This window comes from Megascapheus bottae, chromosome 1 (assembly GCF_031878675.1).
Source record: "Megascapheus bottae isolate mThoBot1 chromosome 1, mThoBot2.hap1, whole genome shotgun sequence".
Taxonomy (NCBI): domain Eukaryota; kingdom Metazoa; phylum Chordata; class Mammalia; order Rodentia; family Geomyidae; genus Megascapheus; species Megascapheus bottae.
In genome coordinates, this window is record NC_143509.1 from 42,122,658 (window position 1) to 42,145,787 (window position 23,130).

At 35.9% G+C, this 23,130-nt stretch overlaps 1 protein-coding gene and 1 pseudogene across 4 annotated transcripts in view; both read left to right on the forward strand.

Moving 5' to 3' along the window:
- The window catches only part of Atp11b (ATPase phospholipid transporting 11B (putative)), a 109,107-nt gene that overhangs the window by 50,861 nt on the left and 35,116 nt on the right, over positions 1-23,130 (forward strand). For all 4 annotated transcript variants that reach the window (XM_090342598.1, XM_090342622.1, XM_090342605.1 and 1 more), the window contains exons 11-20: positions 2,518-2,668; positions 3,907-4,104; positions 6,573-6,815; positions 7,138-7,313; positions 8,587-8,655; positions 11,125-11,198; positions 11,477-11,580; positions 16,077-16,258; positions 18,452-18,655; positions 21,427-21,580. In XM_090342598.1, coding sequence (XP_090198724.1) covers positions 2,518-2,668; positions 3,907-4,104; positions 6,573-6,815; positions 7,138-7,313; positions 8,587-8,655; positions 11,125-11,198; positions 11,477-11,580; positions 16,077-16,258; positions 18,452-18,655; positions 21,427-21,580 — 1,555 coding nt within the window. The remainder of the gene's footprint in view (positions 1-2,517; positions 2,669-3,906; positions 4,105-6,572; positions 6,816-7,137; positions 7,314-8,586; positions 8,656-11,124; positions 11,199-11,476; positions 11,581-16,076; positions 16,259-18,451; positions 18,656-21,426; positions 21,581-23,130) is intronic.
- Positions 806-904, forward strand: LOC150068994 (U6 spliceosomal RNA; annotated as a pseudogene).

A 23,130-nucleotide genomic window follows, 5' to 3' on the forward strand; every position in this document is an offset into this window, starting at 1 on the left:
GTAAAAAACAATATGAAAAAATAAACAAAAACAGCAACAATGTCCTAAAGAGAGTCTGCTTTCCTTTTTTTGGGAGTTCATTTCATGGAACACTGTTTATATGATCATCTATCCATAGCCATTCAGCCTTTGCCTATGTTTAGCCTCCTTTGGTCTCTGTATATTAACAACTAAGGTCGTATGTAATTTATCATGCTCCTGTTTTGTTTATTTATTTTGGTCATTCAGTGTGTTTACTTGTAGATTTATAGGCACATTCTAGTTAACACAAATGAGGGAAACTATGCAGCCTATGTTTCTTTGGTTCTGTTTTACTTTGCTTAATATAGTATTTTCCAAGTCTTTCCATTTCCTTACAAATGATACAATACAATTCTTACTGATGGATTAGTAGAATTCCATTCTCTTGTTCCATTTGTCCACTGAGAGACATCTAGGTTGATTCCATATCTTGCCTATGGTAAGCAGTGCTGCAATAAACATGGTTGTGTTGGTGGCTTTAATTGGCCTGGTTTGTAGTCCACTGGATAAAAGGAGTAGAATTTCTGGGTCATAGGAAAGCTCTATGTTTAGTCTTTGAAGGAACTTCCATACTACTTTCCAGAGTAGTTGAACAAATTTACATTCAGGGATAATTGGAAGGGAAGAAAGTATAGATGAAATGAGAATAAAATGTTGACAGTTGTTGAGGTTGTGTTGCACACACACAAGTACACTATAATGTTCTGTTTGTATATGTTTGAATTTTTCATGATAAAAAGTTTCATGTCAAAATTTATTTTTAAACTTATAGTTGAATAGGCATGTGCTGCTTCACACATATTAAAATTGTAACAATACGTAGAAGATTAACATTGCCCATGAAAAAGGCTTAGAAAAAATTCATGAAAGGTTCCATATTTATAGTCATACCATGAAAATAAATAAAATTGTGTATTTGTGGTAATAAGTAGATATTGGGAAAGGAGCTTCGCTGTGAGACTTAATACATTAGCAGATATAGAACATTTGTTATTCCTGTTCCAATTCTGCAGTTTCATTTATGAATTACAAAAGACTTTGAAACAATTGGCTGAATGTAATTCAATACTGATACAGTTTCTTTTCTCTATAGTTTCCAATAGAGTTGGAAGTTAAAACTAATATACAATGGAAATTTGGATGACAGTTACAGGCTAGGATACTAGTTTTAAATTGAAGTAAAAATGCATTGATTGTAAACTAAAGCAATTAAGATAGACTTCAGGAAGGAGATAGCTTTTGAATTAAGCATTCAAAAGTAGGCTAAAAGTAGGCTGTAAGGTAGGTGTTTTAAGGGACACGAGCAAAGATAGAAGTGGGAGAGCAACCAAGCATATAGCAAAATAACAAGGACATATGGCTAGGTAGTAGAAAGAGGTCAGCATTTGGAGTCAAGTTTTAACTTATATATAGTACTTATTAGTTAAGTGAACGGAGGCCAATTGTTTCATTCTTTTTCTTTTCCTTTTTCTTTTTCTTTTTCTTTTTTTTTTTTTTGCTAGTCCTGGGCTTGAGCTCAGGGACTGAGCATGGTCCTTGGACTTTCTCAAGGCTAGAGCTCCACCACTTGAGCTTTAGCACCACTTTTGGCTTTTTTCCATATATTTTTTATTGTAATTAATAGAAGGGTTACATTATACTCACCAGATAGAAGGTGCATTACTTCACAAATATTGATACCCTTTCTCATGGCTTTTGTTCTATGTATGTGGTACGGAGGAATTCAACCTGGGTCTTCGTGCATGCTAAGCAAGCACTCTACCACTAGGCCAAACTTCCATTCTTTTGAATTAAATTAATCATCTTAAAAAAAATGCAAGCAGTTATGGTCACTAGTAGCTCATACCTGTAATCCTAGCTACTTAGGAGGCTAAGTCATGGTGGTTAATTGCAGATAGGAGTCTTATAGGCTTTCCTGCCTGGGCCTTCTTCAAAATGCAATCCTGAGATCTCAACCTTCTGACTTATAGGTGTGCTCCACCAACACCTGGCTTGTATATTTGAAGTTTTAAATGAGAAACTTTTTAAATTGTATCAAAAATGTATGCTTTTTAAATTTTATATCAGATGTCACATTAAACTTAAAGTTGAGAGACAGGGGAGTCTGAATTATTACTTGTCAGTAAAAGGATGTAGCTAACATCACAGGGTTTCTCAAGAAGTTGATATTACGTTTTAATACCATGCACATGTTAATTTTATTCACTGTATTTGTAATTAGATAAGCCTGAAAATATTTTTGAAATTTTTGGAATAATATATAGTTGAAGTAAGTACCCTCAAACATAAGTACCCTAAAACTGTTCTCTACTGGAACATTTGTGTGTATTTATTGCTGGTAAGTAGATTTTGTTGTATGATTATTTCTTGAAAATGAAGATGTGTCCTTCAAGTAGCTCTAGTAATGTTTTGTATATTTTAATATCTTTTTTATACAAGTATTAATGAAATGAATATAACACATTTATGTTTTATATTCTCTTTTTCTTTCTTTAGGTCAATGAACACATTTTTGATAATTTATCTGATAATTCTTATTTCTGAAGCTATCATCAGTACTATCTTGAAATATACATGGCAAGCTGAAGAAAAATGGGATGAACCTTGGTATAACCAAAAAACTGAACATCAAAGAAATAGTAGCAAGGTATGTGTTTATAACTGATGTAATAAACAATTTTTTTGGCACAGCCAGTGCTTTGTTAGGAACCACTGTGACCTCATAAATGTATTGATACTGACAGAATGATATTGCAAATGAAGAAAAATCAGCCTGTTTATAATGATAAGCTTTCAGGGTACAAGCTCTATGCATGACTCCATGAAAATTAAAACAGGTCCCCAACTTTCTTATCTATGTTTGATTCTACTTCAGTACTACAGATTCAGCCTTTTGTTCCACTTATTATAGTTTATAAATGGTTTCAATTGTAACTTGATTTTTTTTCAATTTTTTGTGAATAGTTGAAGACATCTTATTGCCAATTTGCTGATGGTGTAAAGTAGCTTGAAAATAAGATCATAAAGCTTTTTTTAAAAAAAATTTATTTTATTGTTGGGGTAATGTACAGAGGGGTTGTAGTTACATTCATCAGGTAGTGGGTACATTAGTTCTTGAACATTGTTACTTCTTCCCATGTTTTTCTCTCACTTTCCCTTCCCCCACCCCTCCCACTTATTTTGTTTTTCCCTTAATTTCCCATTTTCAAATATACAAATATGTATATACAATAATACCAAGTACCAAAGTCAAATACAGTAACAACCATATAAAGCTTTAAGCTGATTAAATGTGGATTGCCAAGAGAATTTAACCTACAGTTTGGTGAATAATGCTACAAGCTTCAATTTAGATTAAAATATACATATTGAAAGTTGTATTTATATTTCAGGAGAACATAGAAATTGAGTATTACATTTTGTATCTTTCACAGTTAAGTACCTTACCTTACACATAGTGCATATTGCTATTTCTATAGAATCTTTACTTCAGACCATTTCTCACAATTGTACCCTAACAATTATGTTAGAATTGTTTAGATTACAGTTTTTGATTATTTGTGATTTTGAAGAGTAGTAGCAGAATGGTTAACACTCCATAGGTATAATTTTGCTAGAGGTAGTTTCAGTCATGCCAGGTAACTTTCACTTCTAAAAAATAACAAATTATTTGCATTAAACCTTTTCTTCCTTTACTTTGGTAAAGATTATAGAGAAAATGGAATGGAATATTAGAAAGACAATTGAATAAACTAATTTTAATTTATGATACTAGTTACCTCAAATTATACTTGTTGTTCTTTTAGACACAAAACTTGCTGAAGAAAATTATCCAGTATTTTCTCATACCAAATAAAATACTTCTTTTTTCTTTCTTTTTTCTAGATTCTGAGATTTATTTCGGATTTCCTTGCTTTTTTGGTACTGTACAATTTCATCATTCCAATTTCATTATATGTGACAGTTGAAATGCAGAAATTTCTTGGATCATTTTTTATTGGCTGGGATCTTGATCTCTATCATGAAGAATCAGGTCAGAAAGCTCAAGTCAATACTTCAGATCTGAATGAAGAACTTGGACAGGTGAAATGATTCTAATGTTTTCTTTTCTAATTTTTTAAACTAAAGTATTCATAACAAAAAAATCTTACAGGGCATATACCAGTAACTACTCATTCCTAGTATTTATCGATGTATTTCTACATGTTATTCCTTTTTGATTTTAAAACGTTAGCTATTACATTTTCCACCCCCCTACAGACACTTTCTCTCCCCCAAACCCTGAATATTTTTGTCATAAATAGGCATTTAGTGGTTACATAATAATTTTAAATTTTTCTTTTTCATCAATTCCTAGTTTTTTGTGGGTTTTTATTTTCTCCATAAAGTTAATTGCTCTGTTTTTTTCAATAGTTTCTCTACACTACTAAAACATGTCTAATCAAATATATGCAGCATCTCTAGATATTCAAGGAACACAAGTTTATCTAATGTTTTTCTCTATATCTATTTTTTGTTTTGTAATACCGAGAATTGAACCCAAAGCCTTGTACTCTAGGCTTGCTTGCTTACAGCAGGAAGTCTACCACTTGAGCCACACCTCTGGTCTGGCTGCTTCTTTTTTTTTTTGTAGGTCATGGGGTTTGAGGCTTGAACTAGGCCTGGGCACTGTCCTTGAGCTCTTTAGCTTAAGGCTACCAGCCTACCCCTGGGCCTGGGTGTTGTCCCTGAGCTCTTCAGCTCAAGCTACCACCCTACCCTTGAGCCAAGCCCCACTTCCTGTTTTCTAGAGGTTAATTGGAGATAAGTCTCGGGTCCTTTTGTGCCAGGGCTAGCTTTGAACCTGGATCCTCAGATCTCAGCCTCCTGAGTAATTTTTTTGCTGGTGAATTAGAGATTAAATCTTGAGGACTTGTCTGTCTGGGTTGACTTCAAACTTCTGTCCTCTAGGTTTCAGCATCCTGATTAGCTAGGTTTTAAGGTGTGATTCCACCTAGCACCCAATGTGTGTGTGTGTGTGTGTGTGTGTGTGTGTTCAAAGGTTTTTCACCATATTTCACTCATGGTGAATATATAGTGTGTATGTATATATATATATATATATATACATATATATATATATTTTTTAATGGGTCATGGGGCTTGAACTCGGCCTGGGCACTGTCCCTGAGCTCTTCAGCTCAAGGCTACCACCCTACCCCTGAGTCTGGGCATTGTTCCTGAGCTCTTCAGCCCAGGGCTTCCACCCTAAAGGTTAATTGGAGATAAGAGTCTCAGGTCCTTTTGTGCTGGACTGGCTTTGAACCTTGATCTTCAGATCGGAGCCTCCTGAGTAGCTAGGATTACAGGCATGAGCCACTGTGCCCTGCAATATACAGTATTTTAATTAAGACTATTAACTTTATTGACAAAGGACAGTCCTATTTTATTAATTTGGTAGGTTACAGTGAATTGAGATCTGGCAGTAGGGTTTAACTTTAAGTCCTTGTTCTTGCTAGATAAGGTATTTATACCACTTGGGCCACACCCCCAATCTTTTTTTGCTTTTATTTTTTGAATAGGTTCTTGCCTTTTTCCCTAGGCTGGCTTTGTCGTGATTTTCCTATTTTTCTCAAGCCATAATTAGTCTCCTGAGTAGCTAGGATTAAAGACACATCAGTCCTGCATCTGGCCCTGGTTTTTTTCTCATTCTGGAGAAAAGTCCCATATACTCAGTATGTATAGCCTATTTTATATGCTTCTGAACTTAGTTTGTGTGATAGATATGTATAGCTATATATATTTACATATATTCATTCTTAATGGATATTTGTCTGTGGAGTTTTGTTTGTCATCATTGCAGTAATCAGATCTTTCATAATCCTTGCATTGAGACTTAACCATTACATCCTTCTCTTCATAGGCCTACCTTCTAGAGTTATTTTCTAGAATTTGACTGATTAATTGAATTTGACTCATGGTCTTAGCTGTTTTTCAAAATACGTTCTTTTCTTTTCTTTTCCGTATCTTTTTCACTGTTTATTACTCTAGGTTTGAGTTCCCTCTGTTTTGGACAACTTCTTCTACTGCTGGTGTTGCTGACATTTTTGTTCCTACTGCTAGCCTTTGTACCATTTCTCCTGAAGCTTTCATTTCTTAGGTTATTAAACATCCCTTCCACTCTTATTTTTATGATAATTCTTGAATGATAATCCAAATGAAATTCTTCTGCCACATTTTCAGTTACCTCTAGGAATGAACATGTATCTAATGATGCTATAAAAAAATCTATAAATTTAAACATTTTGTATTGCCTTGCTTTGTTTCCTTGACATCTATATTACTTGTGCTTTGATTATAAAAATCTCATTATTGGTATATTGATGTTAATAGACCAATTAGACTTCAAGTGATAGAGGACAAAGTTTTATTGTTCATGATCAGACCATGAACACAGAATTTTCTTTTTCTTTCTTTCTTTTTTCTTTTGGTTTGTCATGGGTCTTGAACTCTGGGCCCTGAGCTCTTCAGCTCAAGGCTACCATTCTACCACTTGTTTTCTTTTTCTTTAGGTGGACTATGTGTTTACAGATAAAACCGGAACACTGACAGAAAATGAGATGCAGTTTCGCGAATGTTCGATTAATGGCATGAAATACCAAGAAATTAATGGTAGACTTGTATCTGAAGGACCAACACCAGACTCTTCAGAAGGAAACTTATCTTATCTGAGTAGTTCATCCCAGCTTAACAACTTATCCCATCTTACAGCCAGTTCCTCTTTTAGAACCAGTCCTGACAATGAAACTGAACTAGTAAGCAATTCCAATGAATAAATATGGTTTCGTATGAATTAATTCTCTTTAATAGTTGATAGATGGGATTATAAGAGCAAAATTCCTGTCAGTAGAGCAGATGTCTATCTTTGATTTAGTACTACAAAATATCATCATTGGTGTTTTTGTCTGCATACATATTTAGCTCCAGAAATTTTAAATCACTAAGTTGGACCCTGTGGCTCAATCCTGTAACCTTTGTTACTTGAAATAAATCAGGAGCTAGTTTGAGAGCAGCCAGGCAAGGATGAGGAGGAGGTTTTTCACAACACTTCATGTTAACACATGGATGTTTCCACAGATAAAAGAACATGATCTCTTCTTTAAAGCAGTCAGTCTCTGCCACACTGTACAGATCAGCAATGTTCAACCTGATGGCATTGGTGATGGTCCTTGGCAATCCAACCTTTCACCCCCCCAGTTGGAATACTATGCATCTTCACCAGATGAAAAGGCTCTAGTGGAGGCTGCTGCAAGGTAATGTCATTTGATTTCCTAATACTTTAAAAAAAAAAAAAACTTTGAAATTTTTATGCAAATTCATCAGTTTAGTTTAGTTTTTTTTTTTTTTTTTTTGGGGGTCACGGGACTTGAACTCTGCCTGGGCGCTGACCTTGAGCTGAAGAGCTATGGCTCTCCCTTAAGCCAAGCTCCACTTCCCATTTTCCAGAGATTAATTGGAAATGAGAGTCTCAGGTCCTTTTGTGTCCAGGCTGGCTTTGAACCTCAGTCCTCAGATCTCAGCCTCCTAAGTAGCTAGGATTACAGGCATGAGCCACCAAACCAGGCTTAGGCTTTTTAAAAATTTCTTTAAATGTCTGATGAGTATGAAATTTGTTTAATAGATTTTATGAGATGTACTTCTCTTGACTTCCACTTAATCTAAATCTTCAGTTTTTTAAAGTAATGTATTCATTCACAGTCAGATATGGTGATTCATAGCTATAATCTCAGCTACTTGGGAGGTATTTATAATAGGCTGATCCTGGTCTGAGGCTGGACCTGGCAAAAAGCACAGAGCAAAGCAAAAGGAGCTGGAGCATAGCTCAAGTAGGAGAATACTTGTTTTGAAACTATGAGGTCTTGAGTTCAAACTTACAAAGTAGTAACTATTATCCAAAGGAAATATTGTTTTCCATATATTTTTATTGTAATTAATAGAAGGGTTACATTGTATTCACCAGATAGAAGGTGCATTACTTCACAAACATTGATACCCTTTCTCATGTCTTGGTCCCCATTTCCCTCCCTGCGCCCCCGCCCCTCATCTTGTTTTGCCCCCTTCCCTATCCTATTTCAAATAACCAAATAAGCATACAATATATCAGATAACAAGGTGAAATACTATAACAATATGAGATAACCAAGGGACAGCAAAAGAGATGAGAGATAAAATAGTATATTAAAGACATCACTCATATGGCTTTTGTTTCTATATCTTGGAGGTCTTTTATTTAAAATGCCTTCATTGAAGCTAAGTTACAATAGGCATATTTTATTTTAGTCAGTAATAAGGCTTGAACTCCAGACTTGGGTACATACGTTGCTGAGTTTTTTTATTCAAGGCTGGCATTCTACCACTTGAGCCATACCTCCATTTCTAGGTTTTTCTGGCTAATTGGAAATAGGAGTCTTAAGAACTTTCCTGCCCAGGCTGGCGTCAAGTTCCAGTTCTCAGATCTCAGCCTCCTTTGGCTTGTATTAAGCTATGAGCCATGAGTGCCCAGCTAATTGTGGTTTTAATCTCTAGAGTTGGCGTTGTCTTTATTGGAAATTCTGAAGAAACTATGGAAGTTAAAATACTTGGAAAACTAGAACGGTAAGTTTTTATCATTTATTGTGATAGTATCTATAATACAATATAAGGAATTAGTGAACTATGGCTCATAAACTAGATACCTCTAATTTCTTTTTTGTGCAGCCAGAAACTATGTTGTGCTTTGAAAGAGTTTCTAAAAAAGAAGATGGAGTAGAGTCCATGTAGACCTACAAATGCCTGAAATACTTACTCTTTTACTTGACTTATTAGATGAACATGCAAAATTGTAAAGGGCTTTCGTTGTGAAAATTCCATGGATGTGTACTTCTACTTGAACAAGTTCACACCCTCTTTTACATCCTCTTAATGCCTCCTGCCTCTTCCCTCCCGTTATAAAATAATATTTGGTAGGTTTCACTATGCTATCTCCATATATATGAGTAATCTTCCTCATTCACATACCTTCTCCTTTCCCCTCCTCTCTTTGTTTGATCATTCTCTCTTTTATAGTCATATCTCATTGTTACTGTCATCACTATTTTTAGTCTAGATTCTACACATGAACAAAAACATGCCATATCTGGCTTTAACTAGGTTTACCTGTCTCAACATGACTATCTGCCTCATTACAGAAAATTTTTTGCAGACCTTTGTTTTAGAATGATGTCCTTATTAACCAGGAATGGTAATGTATACCTATAATCCCAGCTAAATGAGAGGTGGGGAAAGGAGGATTAGGGTTTGATGGGCCTAGCCAAAATGAAAGACCCTGTCAAAAACAAAGAGGCCAGAAGCCATGGCTCATGCCTGTAATCCTAGCTATTCTGGAGGCTGAGATCGAGGATTACAGTTCAAAGCCAGCCTGGGCACTAAAGTCCCTGAGACTCTTATCTCCAATTAACCACTAGAAAACTGGAAGTGGTGCTGTGGCTCCAGGGGTGGGGCAGTAGCCTTGAGCTGAAGAGCTCAGGGACAATACCCAGGCCCAGCAGTAGGGCGGTAGGGCTATAGCCTTCAAGTGAGGAGTTCAGGGACAGGGACAGTGCCTAGACCCAAAGTTCAAGCCCCACAACCCACCAAAAAACAAACAAACAAACAAAAAAAAAACAACTGACACTGAGCTTCATGCTTCTAATCCTAGCTACTTAGGAGGCTGAGATATGAGGATCTCACTTCTTAGCCAACCTGGACAAGAAAGTCTGTGAGACTTTCCAGTTAGCCAGCAAAAAGGCAGAGTGGCATTTTGGCATTGTGGTTCAAGTGGTGAATCACCAAACTGAAGCAAAATTACTCAGTGCCCAGGCTCTTGAGTTTGGATCCCTACTACTGGCACTTGTGCATTTGTGCACATACATACACATACACACAATATAAGACAACAAAGAGCTGAGGGCATGGGGGCAGTGGTAGAGTGCTTGCTTAGCAAGTATAAAATGCTGAGTTCAAATCTCAGTACCACCAAAAAAATGATGCCAATATTATATACTTATCAAGGTGTTCTGTTCTAAATTATTGAATTACATTGTAGTTTACTTCCTAAGTTAATTTCCCTTTATATTTAAACATTCATGAGATTGGGTTTCTTAGTGTATTACTCACTAAATAAAGAAAACTTCAATTCTGTCTTTTGTTCACTTGTTTTTAGTCAACATAGAATTGAATTCAGAGTTTTATGCATGTTAGACTTGCACTTTACTGTTAAGCTATACCCCAACAGTTTTTCTTACATTTTCCATGATTTGTATGTCTATACATTAAGGAATAGATTATTTTACTACATTTACACTCTAATTAATTAGTCCATATCTATTATATATACCTTCTAAGGTCTTATCAGTTACACACATTTTAATTTCAGTGATGCTTTTCATGGTAAATGGATCTATTCTTTGGCTACTTTACTGTGAGTATCTCCCAAAATCATTTCATCAAATTATACACCATCATTCAGCATGATGTCTTTCTTTCAGACATGAAAAGTATTGCCTATGGTTCTGTGGAAGGTTTCCTCAAGCCATGTTTCACCTATCCATACAAATCCTTTTTCAGCTCTCTGGAGAATCTTTGTGTGCCCTTCTTTCCATACACATCCAGGTTGAGAAGTACTACTGTAATGAGCCTCTGATACAAATGTGTGTATGTAGTATTTATCAGACATATAAAAGTGGTTGAGAAGCACTTATCTTTTTTGTTTACTGAGCGAAACATATATAGCTAGACAGACTTGGGTTCCAGTCCTGTTTTGCAGCTCACAGCTTATTTAACTTTAGTTACTTAATCTTTATAATAGCCTAGTTTTTCACTGAAGTTAAATGGTGAAAGGTATGTAAAGCCCAAAGCATTTGGTAACAACTCAAAAGTAAGTTTCTTCTGTTATTCCTTTTAATGACACATAACCCATCCTCATGAAAATATAGTTGAGATTAATGTTATATTTTAAATTAGCATCTTTTCGTCATTCCAGATATTTACATATTATTCACATATTGGCACATTTTTTTAAATAAGATTTTTCCTTCTTTTCTTTAGGTACAAATTGCTCCATATTCTGGAATTTGATTCAGATCGTAGAAGAATGAGTGTAATTGTTCAGGCACCTTCAGGTAATCAATCTAAATTTTTTTTTTGCCAGTCCTGGGCAAAAACTCAGGGACTGGGTACTGTCCTTGGGTTTTTCTCAAGGCTAGAGCTCTACCACTTCAGCCACGGCACCATTTCTGGCTTTTTTCTATGCATGTGGTACTGAGGAATTGAACCAAGGCCTAGGCAAGCACTCTACTACCACTAGGCCAAACTCTCAGCCCAACAATATAAATTTTCATGACTTTTTATTTACTTAGTAGTAAGAGAATGATCATTGGATTTTTTTTTCCTCTTTCAGGTGAGAGGCTTTTATTTGCTAAAGGAGCTGAATCATCAGTTCTCCCCAAATGTATAGGTGGAGAAATAGAAAAAACTAGGATTCATGTAGATGAGTTTGCTTTGGTAAGTACCAATTTCTATGATTTATAAATCTCAAAAGGTTACATTTTTTTAAAGATTTGGGAATTTATTTTTTAAGTAATTTATCCATGTTATTCAAATTTTGTAATTTCTGTTTTATTATGTGTTAGCTCACATTCGTTGTATAAAAACTAATTTTTAATGTTAAATTATCTTCTCTTTGTACCTTCTAAAATTGAGGCACTTTTGATTGCAAGTACCATTTCAACTTCCTCTATTTAAAAGCAAGAGGCTGGGGTATACAGATCACTTTCTCTCTCTTTTTATTTATTTTATTTTTTTGCCAGTCTGGGGGCTTGAATTCATGGCTTGAGCACTGTCTTTGGGCTTTCTCAAGGCTAGAGCTCTACCACTTGAGCCACAACATCACTTCTGGCTTTTTCTATGTATGTGGTACCAAGGAATTGAACCCTGTTCTTTGTGCATGCTAGGCAAGCACTCTATCACTTGGCCAAACTCTTGGCCCCAACACTTAACTCTTATGGAAGGCCTTAGGTTATATACATATACAGTGAGAGAGAGGGATAAGGGAAGGGTGCTAAAGAAAGAGAATTTTTTCCAGGCTTGGTGCATGCCTTGTAGCTGTAGCTACTGTAAAGACTTAGACAAGAAGATCACTTAAGATCAAGAATTCAAGGCCAAGAGTTTGGCCAAGAGTTCAGCTCCTGAGCTCACCAGAACTGGCCAAGAAAAAAGAAAAAAGATGATCAAGAATTATAATAGCTAGAGGACTGTAGTAAGAGCTTTCCCTAAATCAATTGATAAACCAAAAAGAAAGTTGTGTATATGGCTCAGTGTAAGGCCCTTGATTTACTACCCTGAAGGCTTACTTAAATATAGTGTTTCAGAGGCCGGGAGTTTGGCTAGTGGTAGCGTGCTTGCCTAGCATGCACGAAGACCCGGGTTCGATTCCTCTGTACCACAGAAAAAAGCCAAAAATGATGCTGAGGCTCAAGTGGTAGAGCTCTAGCCTTGAGAAAGTCCAAGGACAGTGCTCAGGGCCTGAGCTTAAGCCCAGGACTGGCAAAAAAAAAAAAAAAAGAAAAAAATATATATGTAGTATTTCAGAATTGTACTTGAGGATGCAGTACTTGAGGAAACAGTTTAGCAATTTCTGAAAAAATAAGCATAATCATTATGTGATCTAGTGATTCTACTACTGGGTAAATACCAAAAAGACTTGAAACAGGTCAGATACTGGCTCACACGTGTAATCCTAGCTACTCGGGAGGCTGAAATCTAAGAATCAGGGTTCAAAGCTAGCCCAGGCAGTAAAGTCTTATTCTTGTCTCAAGTTATCCACCAGAAAACTGGAAGTGGAGCCTGTGGCTCAAAGGGATTGAACACTAGTCTTGAGCAAAAGAGTTGGAGGACAACACCCAAGCCCTGAGTTCGAACCCCATGAACCCCTCACATACACACCAAAAAAATAATTGAAAACATTTATCCATACAAAAATCTTAACATGTGCATGTTCATAAGCATTATACCTAATAAACAAAATTGGAAAAACCCAGATGATTTATGACAGTATATAATATACCCATATAATGGATTATTACAAAGTCAATGAAAGGAATAAAGTATTGATACAAACTACAACACAGATGAAACTTGAAAAGGTTTTCAAAAGAATGCATTCACGAAAAGCCACATATGACATTTATATGAAATATCCAGAATAGGCAGATTCAAAGAAAGGCAAAACAGATCAGTGGCTCTCAGGAACCCTAATGGATATGTATTCTTTTGGGAAGTAATGAAATATTCTGGAATTAGTTAGCAGTGATGATTGCACAACTCTGAATAACTTCAATAAGATGGTGAATTTTGTGGAATATGAATTATATTTCTTATTAAAAAGAAAATACAGGGGAATCTTACAAGAACACAGAGGAATAATTCACAATATTTATGTAGATGTATGCACCATACTCACTCCTACTTATCTATCCCTTTTACTAGCTTATAATTAGATTGTCTTCTGTTTTTTTTTTCTTTTGGTCAGTCGTGGGTCTTGAACTCTTGGCCTGGGCACTGTTCCTGAGCTCTTCAATACAAGGCTAGTGCTTACCACTTTGAGCCACAGTGCCACTTCTGGTTTTCTGGTAGTTAATTGGAGGTAAGAGTCTTACAAACATTTGTGCCTGGGCCAACTTTGAACTGTAATCCTCAGGTCTCAGCCTCCTGAGTAGCTAGGAGCCAGAGCTCAGCTTTCTTCCATTGTTTTTGAATGCTTATGATGTTGTTCATCTACTCATTGTAATACTTCTGAGAGTAGAGACATTGTTGGACCTTACCACTATATTAATATTCAGAACAGTACCAGCACATAACAGAAGCTCAATTAGCATTTATTATAGAATAAGGAAATTACTTCCTATATTAAGAATTAATGGCTTATAACTATTATGAGAAGACATTTTTGTTTATTGGGGTTTAAAGTACTATCTTGGGAAAAAAACACTAAGTACTATCAAACATATCTTTCCAACTACTCTCAGTTCCACTATCAGAACATTGTTTGATAAACAAGGCTTATTTGAATGACAAATTTGGTCATATGGTGACCCCTCAGTAGGTCATGTTCTCCTTTGCTTAGAAAAATAAATGTTCAAAGTAGTTAAAAGTAGATTTTTGTGTTTGTGGGCTGGTACTACAGATTGGATTCAGGGTTTTGTGCTCTGTCTTAGCTTTTGGCTCAAAACTGGCATTCTACTACTTTGTGCCACAGTTTCACTTCCTTCTAGTTCATTGGAGATGAGTCTCCCAGACTCTATTCTGAGGGCTAGCTTTGAAGCATGATCTTCAGATTTCAGCTGCCTGAGTAGCTAGGACTGCAGACAAAAGCCACATTCTCTAGTTTAGATTTTGAGTAAAATAAGTGAAGAGAATATGAAACTCTCACTTTTTTTGGTAAGTATCCAATAAACATTTATTTATTTATTTTAATATATTTTTCTTGTATTTAATAGAAGGGTTGCATTATATTCACCAGATAGAAGGTACATTACTTCACAAACATTGCTGTCCTTTCTCATGTTTTTGTCCCCACTTCTCTCCCTCCATCCCCTCCCCTCATCTTGTTTTCCCCTCTTCTCTATCCTATTTCAAATAAGCAAATAAACATATCTATAGTATATCAGATAACAAGGTAAGATACTGTAACAATATGAGATAACCAAGGGACAACAAAAGAGATGAGAAATAACATAGTACATTAAGAACAACAATCACACATTATATGGCTCTTGTTTCTATATCCTGGAGGTCCTTTCATTTAGCCTCATCCTATATGGCCTCATGTATCTAGGTTTTGCCCTATTGTAAACCTCTGCTAGAAAGAGGCCAAGGTTTATACTAATTATGACAAATGAGGGAAACCATTGAGCCTATGTTCCTTTGAGTCTGGCTTACTTCACTTAATATGATTTTTTTCTAAGTCTTTCCATTTCCTTACAAATGGGGCGATGTCATTCTTTCTGAAGGCAGCATAGAATTCCATTGTGTATAAATACCACATCTTCCTGATCCAATCATCTACCGAGGGGCATCTGGATTGGTTCCATATTTTTGCTATGGTAAATAGTGCTGCAGTGAACATCGTTGTTGTGCTAGTGGATTTAGTATGCCCTTGTTTCTGGGTGATTGGGTAAATGCCAAGTAATGGAATTGCTGAGTCATAGGGGAGTTCTATGTTTAGTCTTTTGAGGAACTGCAATACTGCTTTCCATAGTGGTTGGATGAATTTATACTCCCACCAACAGTGTAGTCGTGATCCCTCCTGGCCACATCCCTGCCAGCATCTGTTGCTATTACATTTCTTGATAATGGCATTCTAACTGGAGTGAGGTGGAATCTCAGAGTTGTTTTGATTTGCATTTCTTTTATGGCCAGAGATGTCAACCATTTCTTTATGTGTCTATAGGCCATTCTTATTTCTTTAGAGAAGTCTTTGGCCCATCTTTTGATGGGATGGTTGTTTCTTTGGAGATTAGTTTTGGAGTGATTCAATTTTTTGAGCTGTTGATATATTTTAGATATGAGGCCTTTGTTGTGTGGTTAGTAAAGATCTTCTCCCACTCTGTAGGCTAGCTATGTCCTTTGCCATACAGAAGCTCTCCAGTTTAATGCAATTCCACTTATCCAAACTTTCTTTAATTTGTTGTGTTTTTGAGTCTTTATTAACAAAGTTTTGACCTGTGCCAAGGAGACCTAGTGTATCTCCTATTCCTTCTTGTAAAGTTTTCAGTGTATCTGGTTTTACCTTGAGGTCTTTGATTGATTTCTCTCACTTATTCTTAAAGCTTGTATTTTCTGGCTTTTCTTGTAATAGTTTTAAAACACAAATAAGGTGATCTTTATGGTCTTTCTAGGGTCTAATATTGAACCCAGAGATCTTCAGTTTATTTCAGTAAATTTTTTATTTTTCTTTAATTGATGTTCTTTTTTTCTTTTAATTTTTTTTTTGACCTTAGAAAGGGCTACGAACTCTATGTGTAGCCTATAGACAATTTACACCTAAAGAGTATGAAGAAATAGATAAACAACTATTTGAAGCCAGGACTGCCTTACAGCAGCGTGAAGAAAAACTGGCAGAAGTCTTCCAATTCATAGAGAAAGATCTCATTTTACTTGGAGCTACAGCAGTGGAAGACAAGTAAGTTAGTATTTTTATTTTTCTCCTAAGAATTTATTTTCAAAAGCAGCTTGGTTTTTGTTTTTGTTTGTACCAGTCCTAGAACTTGCACTTAATGCCTGAGAGCTATCCTTGCATTTTCTTACTCAAGGTTAGTGCTCTACTGCTTGAGCCACAGCTTCACTTCTGGCTCTTTGTTGGTTAATTGGATAACCCTCAAGACTTCTCCTTTTTGGACTGACTTCAAAGTGTGAACCATTGGTCTCTAGCTAGAAGCAACCTTCTTAAAGAGCAAAAGCAGGGCTGGGAGTTTGGCCTAGTGGTAGAGTGCTTGCCTAGCATGCACGAAGACCTGGGTTCGATTCCTCGGTACCACATACACAGAAAAAAACCAGGAAATGGTGCTGAGGCTCAAATGGTAGAGCTAGCCTTGAGAAAATCCAAGGACAGTGCTCAGGCCCTGAGTTTAAGCCCATGACTAGCAAAAAAAAAAAAAAAGTAAATAAATAATTTAAAAAAGCAAAACTGTATTTTGCCTGGACAGAAAATGTATCTTCTCAAATATTTCAAATAGAAAAGTTACTTATTGCTTAAATAAAACATGTTACTGGTGACAGTATGAATACAGAGTCATAATCCAACATCAATATATCCAATAATTGTGCAAAAACTGTGCCTTTTTGTTTTGTTTTGCTTTGACATCTCTTTTCTTAACAATATTTTAGCCAAGTGTTTGTATGAGATAAATTGTTTATTAATTTTCTGTAATATTTAAAATCAAAACAGAGAATTAAAGCATTAGTTTTTTTTCCCAGTCAACATATACTGTTTTAGCCAGACATTTGAAGTAGATGAAGGAAAACAATTATCTGCAGTTCTCACAAGACCTTTAAGATTTTAGACTATTCCTCAGTCTGTTAATTCTCCAGCCTCATGTTTCTTACATTTCAGTAGTACCACATTAGCTATAGTTCTTTGCATACCAGCCTTGTTCTTGTTCCTTGTTCATGCCTTATGGATTCTTCCTTTTCTTTGGATACCTATTCCTAAAGTATAGTTCAGATATTAACCCCACTGTAGTAAGATCTTTACTGACACCTTTGTGAAGTTTCTGTATTTTGTAATTGTACCAATGTTCTTGTGTTATCGTCTTGTAATAATGAATTCTTTGCAGCCCATATATTTTGTCTTTGTTACCCAATAATTATCTCAGTGTTTTGCTTGAATTAAATTGAATCCTATGAATTAAGTTGATTTCTATAATTTTTGACATTATGTATGTTTTCTCTTACAAAGATATTTTTATACTTTTTTAATCTAGGTTTTTTCATTTTCTTTTTAGTTTCATGAGATTTCTTAGAATCTCCTGAAATCAAATAGTATACATTTTTCTTTTTTCCAGTCTCACTTTTTTTTAACTCCAAGAGTAATTTGCAAGATTTTTTTCTTACAGATGGGTACATACACAAGGACATACATATACAGATCTCCTTTTGACTTCCTAGGGACTTCAGGTATACCTGAAGTCAGTAATATAGCACTTTTCTAGTATACATGAGGTACTGGATCCAGGCTCTAACACAGAAAGAGAGATAGGAAGAGGAAGGAAGGGAGAAAGGGAACTGGGGTAAGGTGGGAGATGGGTAGAAAAATAGATAGAAATCTTACTAAAATGATTTGTGAAAACCATGTAATTATTTTGGTCTTAAATCAATTGTAGCTACGTATCAGTGACTTGTGCCTATACCCCTAACTACTCAAGTGGCCAAGATCTGAAGATTGCCGTTCAAAGCTACCCCAGACAGGAAAGTCTGCAAAAGTCTTAACTCCAATTAATCACAGAAAAAGCTAGAAGTGGATCTGTGGTTCAATGGTAGAGCATTAGCCTTAACCAAAGAAGCTCAGGAACAGCATCCAGGCCCAAAGTTCAAGCCCCAGGACTGGCTTGAACAACAAAAAGCAAAAAACAGATTTAAAAAAATACAAAAAAAACCCCATTAATTTTGAAGTTAAACTCTTGAAACATAAAGTTGTATATTTTAATTGGTTGATTTTTATATGAATGAGGTCGTCACTTATCAATTTATTCTTGTTTCTTTCTTAGAGTTTCAGTTTCAGATAAACTTATGTGCAGACTTTACCTATTCTCTACAGTTTATATTAAACTTATACAGTAGAAAAGGATTTTGTTTAACCCATTTTGTTTATTTTCAGATTACAAGATAAAGTTCGAGAAACTATTGAAGCATTGAGAATGGCTGGTATCAAAGTGTGGGTACTTACTGGAGATAAACATGAAACAGCTGTTAGTGTGAGCTTATCCTGTGGACATTTTCATAGAACCATGAACATCCTTGAACTGATAAACCAGAAATCAGACAATGAATGTGCTGAACAATTGAGGCAGCTTGCTAGAAGGTAAGAATGTAGTATGTGGATCATACAATCCAGAAATAAGAAACCATAATACCAGATCAAATGTGTCCCAGTCCATGATCTAAAAATCACTTTTGCATTTGATAATGGATGAAAAATAATCCAAATAAGAGTTCATGGCTACATACAATTTAGATCTTTTGTATGTGAAGATTGATTAGAATATAACTACATAAACTTGTTTATCACTGAGTGTTGACAGCACAAACCTTCTGAAATCCTCTTTCAGCACTTTATATTGCCTAGTATTCTCCAAGTCACAGTGACACAGTTATACCATAGTGTTCTGAATGTCCTATATTGTGACATTTCATTATTTCATATTGTCTGTATATAACCATCATGATAAAACAAGGAAAGAAAAATGGATTTTAATGTCATAATTCTAAGACCTAGTGGAGTGTTGATTACCTTATTGAATTACATGGCAAAATGTATTTGTTATGCAGTGAGATCTCAGCTATGTGACCTGTTTGAAGAGATGTCGTCAAAGATCAATTCTTAAATCTTACAATACAGGAGCGAGGAGCATGGCCTAATGGTAGAGTGCTTGCCTAGCATGTCCAAAGTCCTGGGTTCAGTTCCTCGGTACCACATACACAGAAAAAGCCAGAAGTGGTGCTGTGGTTCAAGTGGTAGAGTGCTAGCCTTAATGATGCCCAAGGACAGTGCCCAGGCCCTGTGTTCAAGCCCCAGGACTGGCAAAAAGAAAAGACAAGACAAAAAACCTCTTATGATACAGTCCTGTGGTATTAAAACATAAAGACATTACAGATTAGCAGTGAGCATTAATAGGATTTAGTTCACATGGGATCTCGGTACGAGGAAGATAGAGGAGTAAACACTGTCATATACCTGTGATAGTATATTACTCAGGCAGCAGCAGAAGTTGGGAGCCTCAGAAGAGCTCTGGACGTACTCAGAATTAAACTCTTTCTGAGAAAGGCTAACTTGGTAATGACATTAAGAAGCAAAGGGACAGTTCTGAAGCTGGGAGGAGGGTATATTTAAGGACTTAAGTATAAATGGAGAATGGAAATAAAGGGAGAGAGTAGGGGGAACAGAGACATGACCATGGAGATGATCCCATGCTACCTGCTGTGTGCTAGAACGGTGGGCAAGTGCTCTGCTGCTTGAGCTATGCCTTCAATACTTTTAGCTGTAAGCTGTTTTTCAGATAGTCTTGCTTTTTGCATGGGATAGCCTGGGACCTCAGTCTTCCTACTTACGACTCCTGGGTATGACTTCCACACCTGACTTACTTATTGAGATGGGTATCTTACTAATTTTTGCCCAGTCTGGTCTCAAATTGCTAATCTTCCCAATCTACCTGCCTCCCCAAGTAGCTGGGATTACATGCATGTGCCACCAGGTCTGGCTTCCACGTGAGAACATATGGTGATTTATTAACACTAGTCATAGGAAAAATCAGATAATGTGCCATAGAAGGGTACCTAGGGAAGCAGTCTGATCTGTCATATTCTTGGGAGCTACTCCCTCTGGGGCACACTGCTTAGATAATATTCAGAACATGCTCCAGGCATTGACAGCAGTACAGATTCTAATTAGGTAAGATGCCAGTCAGTGTAGATGTTGATTTCAGATACTGCAGGTTAAAGAAAAAAAAGATGTTTTGAAATTTTCATGAAGAATTTACTACTTGTATTCATTACAACGCAACACAGTAGTATTTAGATATATAATGAAAGGCATCCTATAACTTAGGGGTTTTCTTTCTTAAGACTAAAATCTTACCAATGTATCTTTAGCTTTTCTAGCTTGTTGCTCACCTAATAGTCTTCTTTCTTCTCATGTAAAGTGCAGCAACCTATAAATTGGTAGTGCAGTGTGTGGTGTGTCTGTAGCACAGGACTACTCTGAATACTGCCTTTTAGTGATATAAAGAAGCTTGCATCAGGAAAAAAAAATCTCTGTACTACTTCCTTCATCAAGAAAATCTTATCAAGGCTCATTGGGGAAAACAGTTGAGCAAAATTGTCCACTTAATGCTACAGTTGCTTCATTCACTAGACATAGTTTGCCCAGGTGCCAGTAAGCAGGCAATACTTTGAATGGCACTTATTTTAACTATATGTCCACGTAGGGGTTATTCAAGTTTGACTACTGTATGACTTTACATCCATTATAGAGCTTAATATCAAGAGACTGTAATGAATCTTTCATTCCTTACCTTGTAACATCAGTTATCTAGCTTATAGATTTTTTTCTGAATAATCTTGATTTCATGTATCTCTTAGGATTAATTAATGGTGTAATGTTTCTTTTTTATTCTTATAATCTTAGATTGTTACAGTTCACATTATAGAAAATATAGTTGCTATGTCTATATAACAATTCCGTATAAAATCCAGTATCCTATATTTTACTTATCCTAGGAGTGACTCTTGGTTCTGCTTAATCTTAACTTTAAGTAGAACAACTGAGTTTCTTCCATTTTGAACTGTCCATCCTTTAATGACTGTTTTATTCATGTGAATAAAATGACTTACAAGTTGGGCATGGTAGAAAAACCTGTAATTTTATCTACTCTTGAAGCAGAGGCAGGAGGATTGTGAGTTTAAGGGTAGCCCAGACATAATGAGACAAATGAAATGGACTGGGGTGTGGCTTCAGTTGTACAGTACTTGCTGAGCATGAAGGAGACCATCAGTTTAATCCTGTTAGTAAAGATAGAGGTGGGAGTAGGGTCTCACAGAGGATATGATTATTTTAATTATTTTTTTCTCTTTTAGAATCACAGAGGATCATGTGATTCAGCATGGGCTGGTTGTGGATGGGACCAGCTTATCTCTTGCACTCAGGGAACATGAAAAATTATTTATGGAAGTTTGCAGAAATTGTTCAGCTGTATTGTGTTGTCGTATGGCACCTCTACAGAAAGCAAAAGTATGTATATGCTGTAAGAAGTTTCCCAGATATGTAGCTCTAAAAATATTCTTTAAAAGCCAGGAGCCAGTGACTTATGCCTATAATCTTAGCTACTCAGGAAGCTGAGATCTGATGATAGTGGTTCAAAGCCAGCAGGGCAAAAAACTTCCCATGAGACTCATATCTTCAAAAAAGCTGGAAGTGGCACTGTGGCTCTAATGGTAGAATGTCAGTCGTGAGCACAAAGAGGCTCAGAGACACTGTCCATGCCCCGAGTTAAAGCCCTAAAACCAGCAAATAGATATTTATTCTTTGTTTTATTTATTTATGTTTTTTTGTGCCAGTCCCAGAGCTTGAACTCAGGCCCTGAGCTCTGTCCTTGGTCTTTCTCAAGGCTCGAGCTCTACCAGTTGAGCCATAGCACCACTTCTGGCTTTTTTCTATGTATGTGGTACCAAGGAATCAAACCCAGGTCTTCATGCATGCATGCTAGGCCAAACTCCCGGCCCAATATTTATTCTTTAAAGTTAAGGCCTTACATAATTCCATTTGGTGGTACTCAGTGTGTGTATAAATCTTATTAAGAATCTATTATTTCCTGTTTTGATAGTTGTGATCCATGTACGTTAGACTTAGTAATGCTTAAAAAAAAATTGAAGGTTCAAATACTCATTGAACTAGAACATGTCTGTTTGATAGCAGTTTGTGATCTTGCTGAAACACAAATTTGATAATTAACATTACCCAAATTACTTAGTAGTGAAAGCGCATAGGGGACTTGAATTATTAAGAAAATATTAGGTGCTTATTCTTTGAAGTGGCTATTTAGAGATAAATAGGACTCTAGTAAAAAGTTAAAACCAATCTAGGCACTGGTGGCTCACACCTGTGATTAATCTCAGCTGCTCCAAAGGCTGAGTTCTGAGGATTGTAGTTTGAAACCAGCCCAGGCAGGAAAGTCTGTTAGACTTTTATCTCCAATTAACCACCAGATAGCTGGAAGTGGAACTAATCTAAAGTAGTAGGCACTAGCTTTGCACAAAAATGCCTACTGGCAGCACCCAGTTCTTGAGTTTAAGCCCCAAGACTGGCACCAAAAAAAGTTGAAAGCCATTTAATTTGTAATGTGAATTTCAGGGAGTTATTATGTAAGTTAGAACCTATTCAAATTATTTTGTCATTCCATATTTGGAATTTGAGATCTAGAGCTGTGTCTTTCACAAATATTCTGGACAATACACATCTATTGATTTTTTTACATATAAATCTAATAATTTAGAATCTTAATTTTTTTAAGCTTTATAAATTTAGTTTTGATGCCTACATTATAGGTTGTGTATCCTAGTCTATCCAGACCAAAACTGGCAATAGAGAAAGCTAATGCCTATTGTAATAACTTGTCCGGCTTAGCTGCCAAATTCTGTTCTTGTTTTTGTAAAAATGTCTAACCTGTTTGACTATCTACATATGGTTATGACCACCTGTGTGTAGCTAGGATCACCTATGTTTACCTTTTTTCTTTTCTTGTTTTTGACAGTTCTGGGGCTTGAACTCAGGGCTTGAGCACT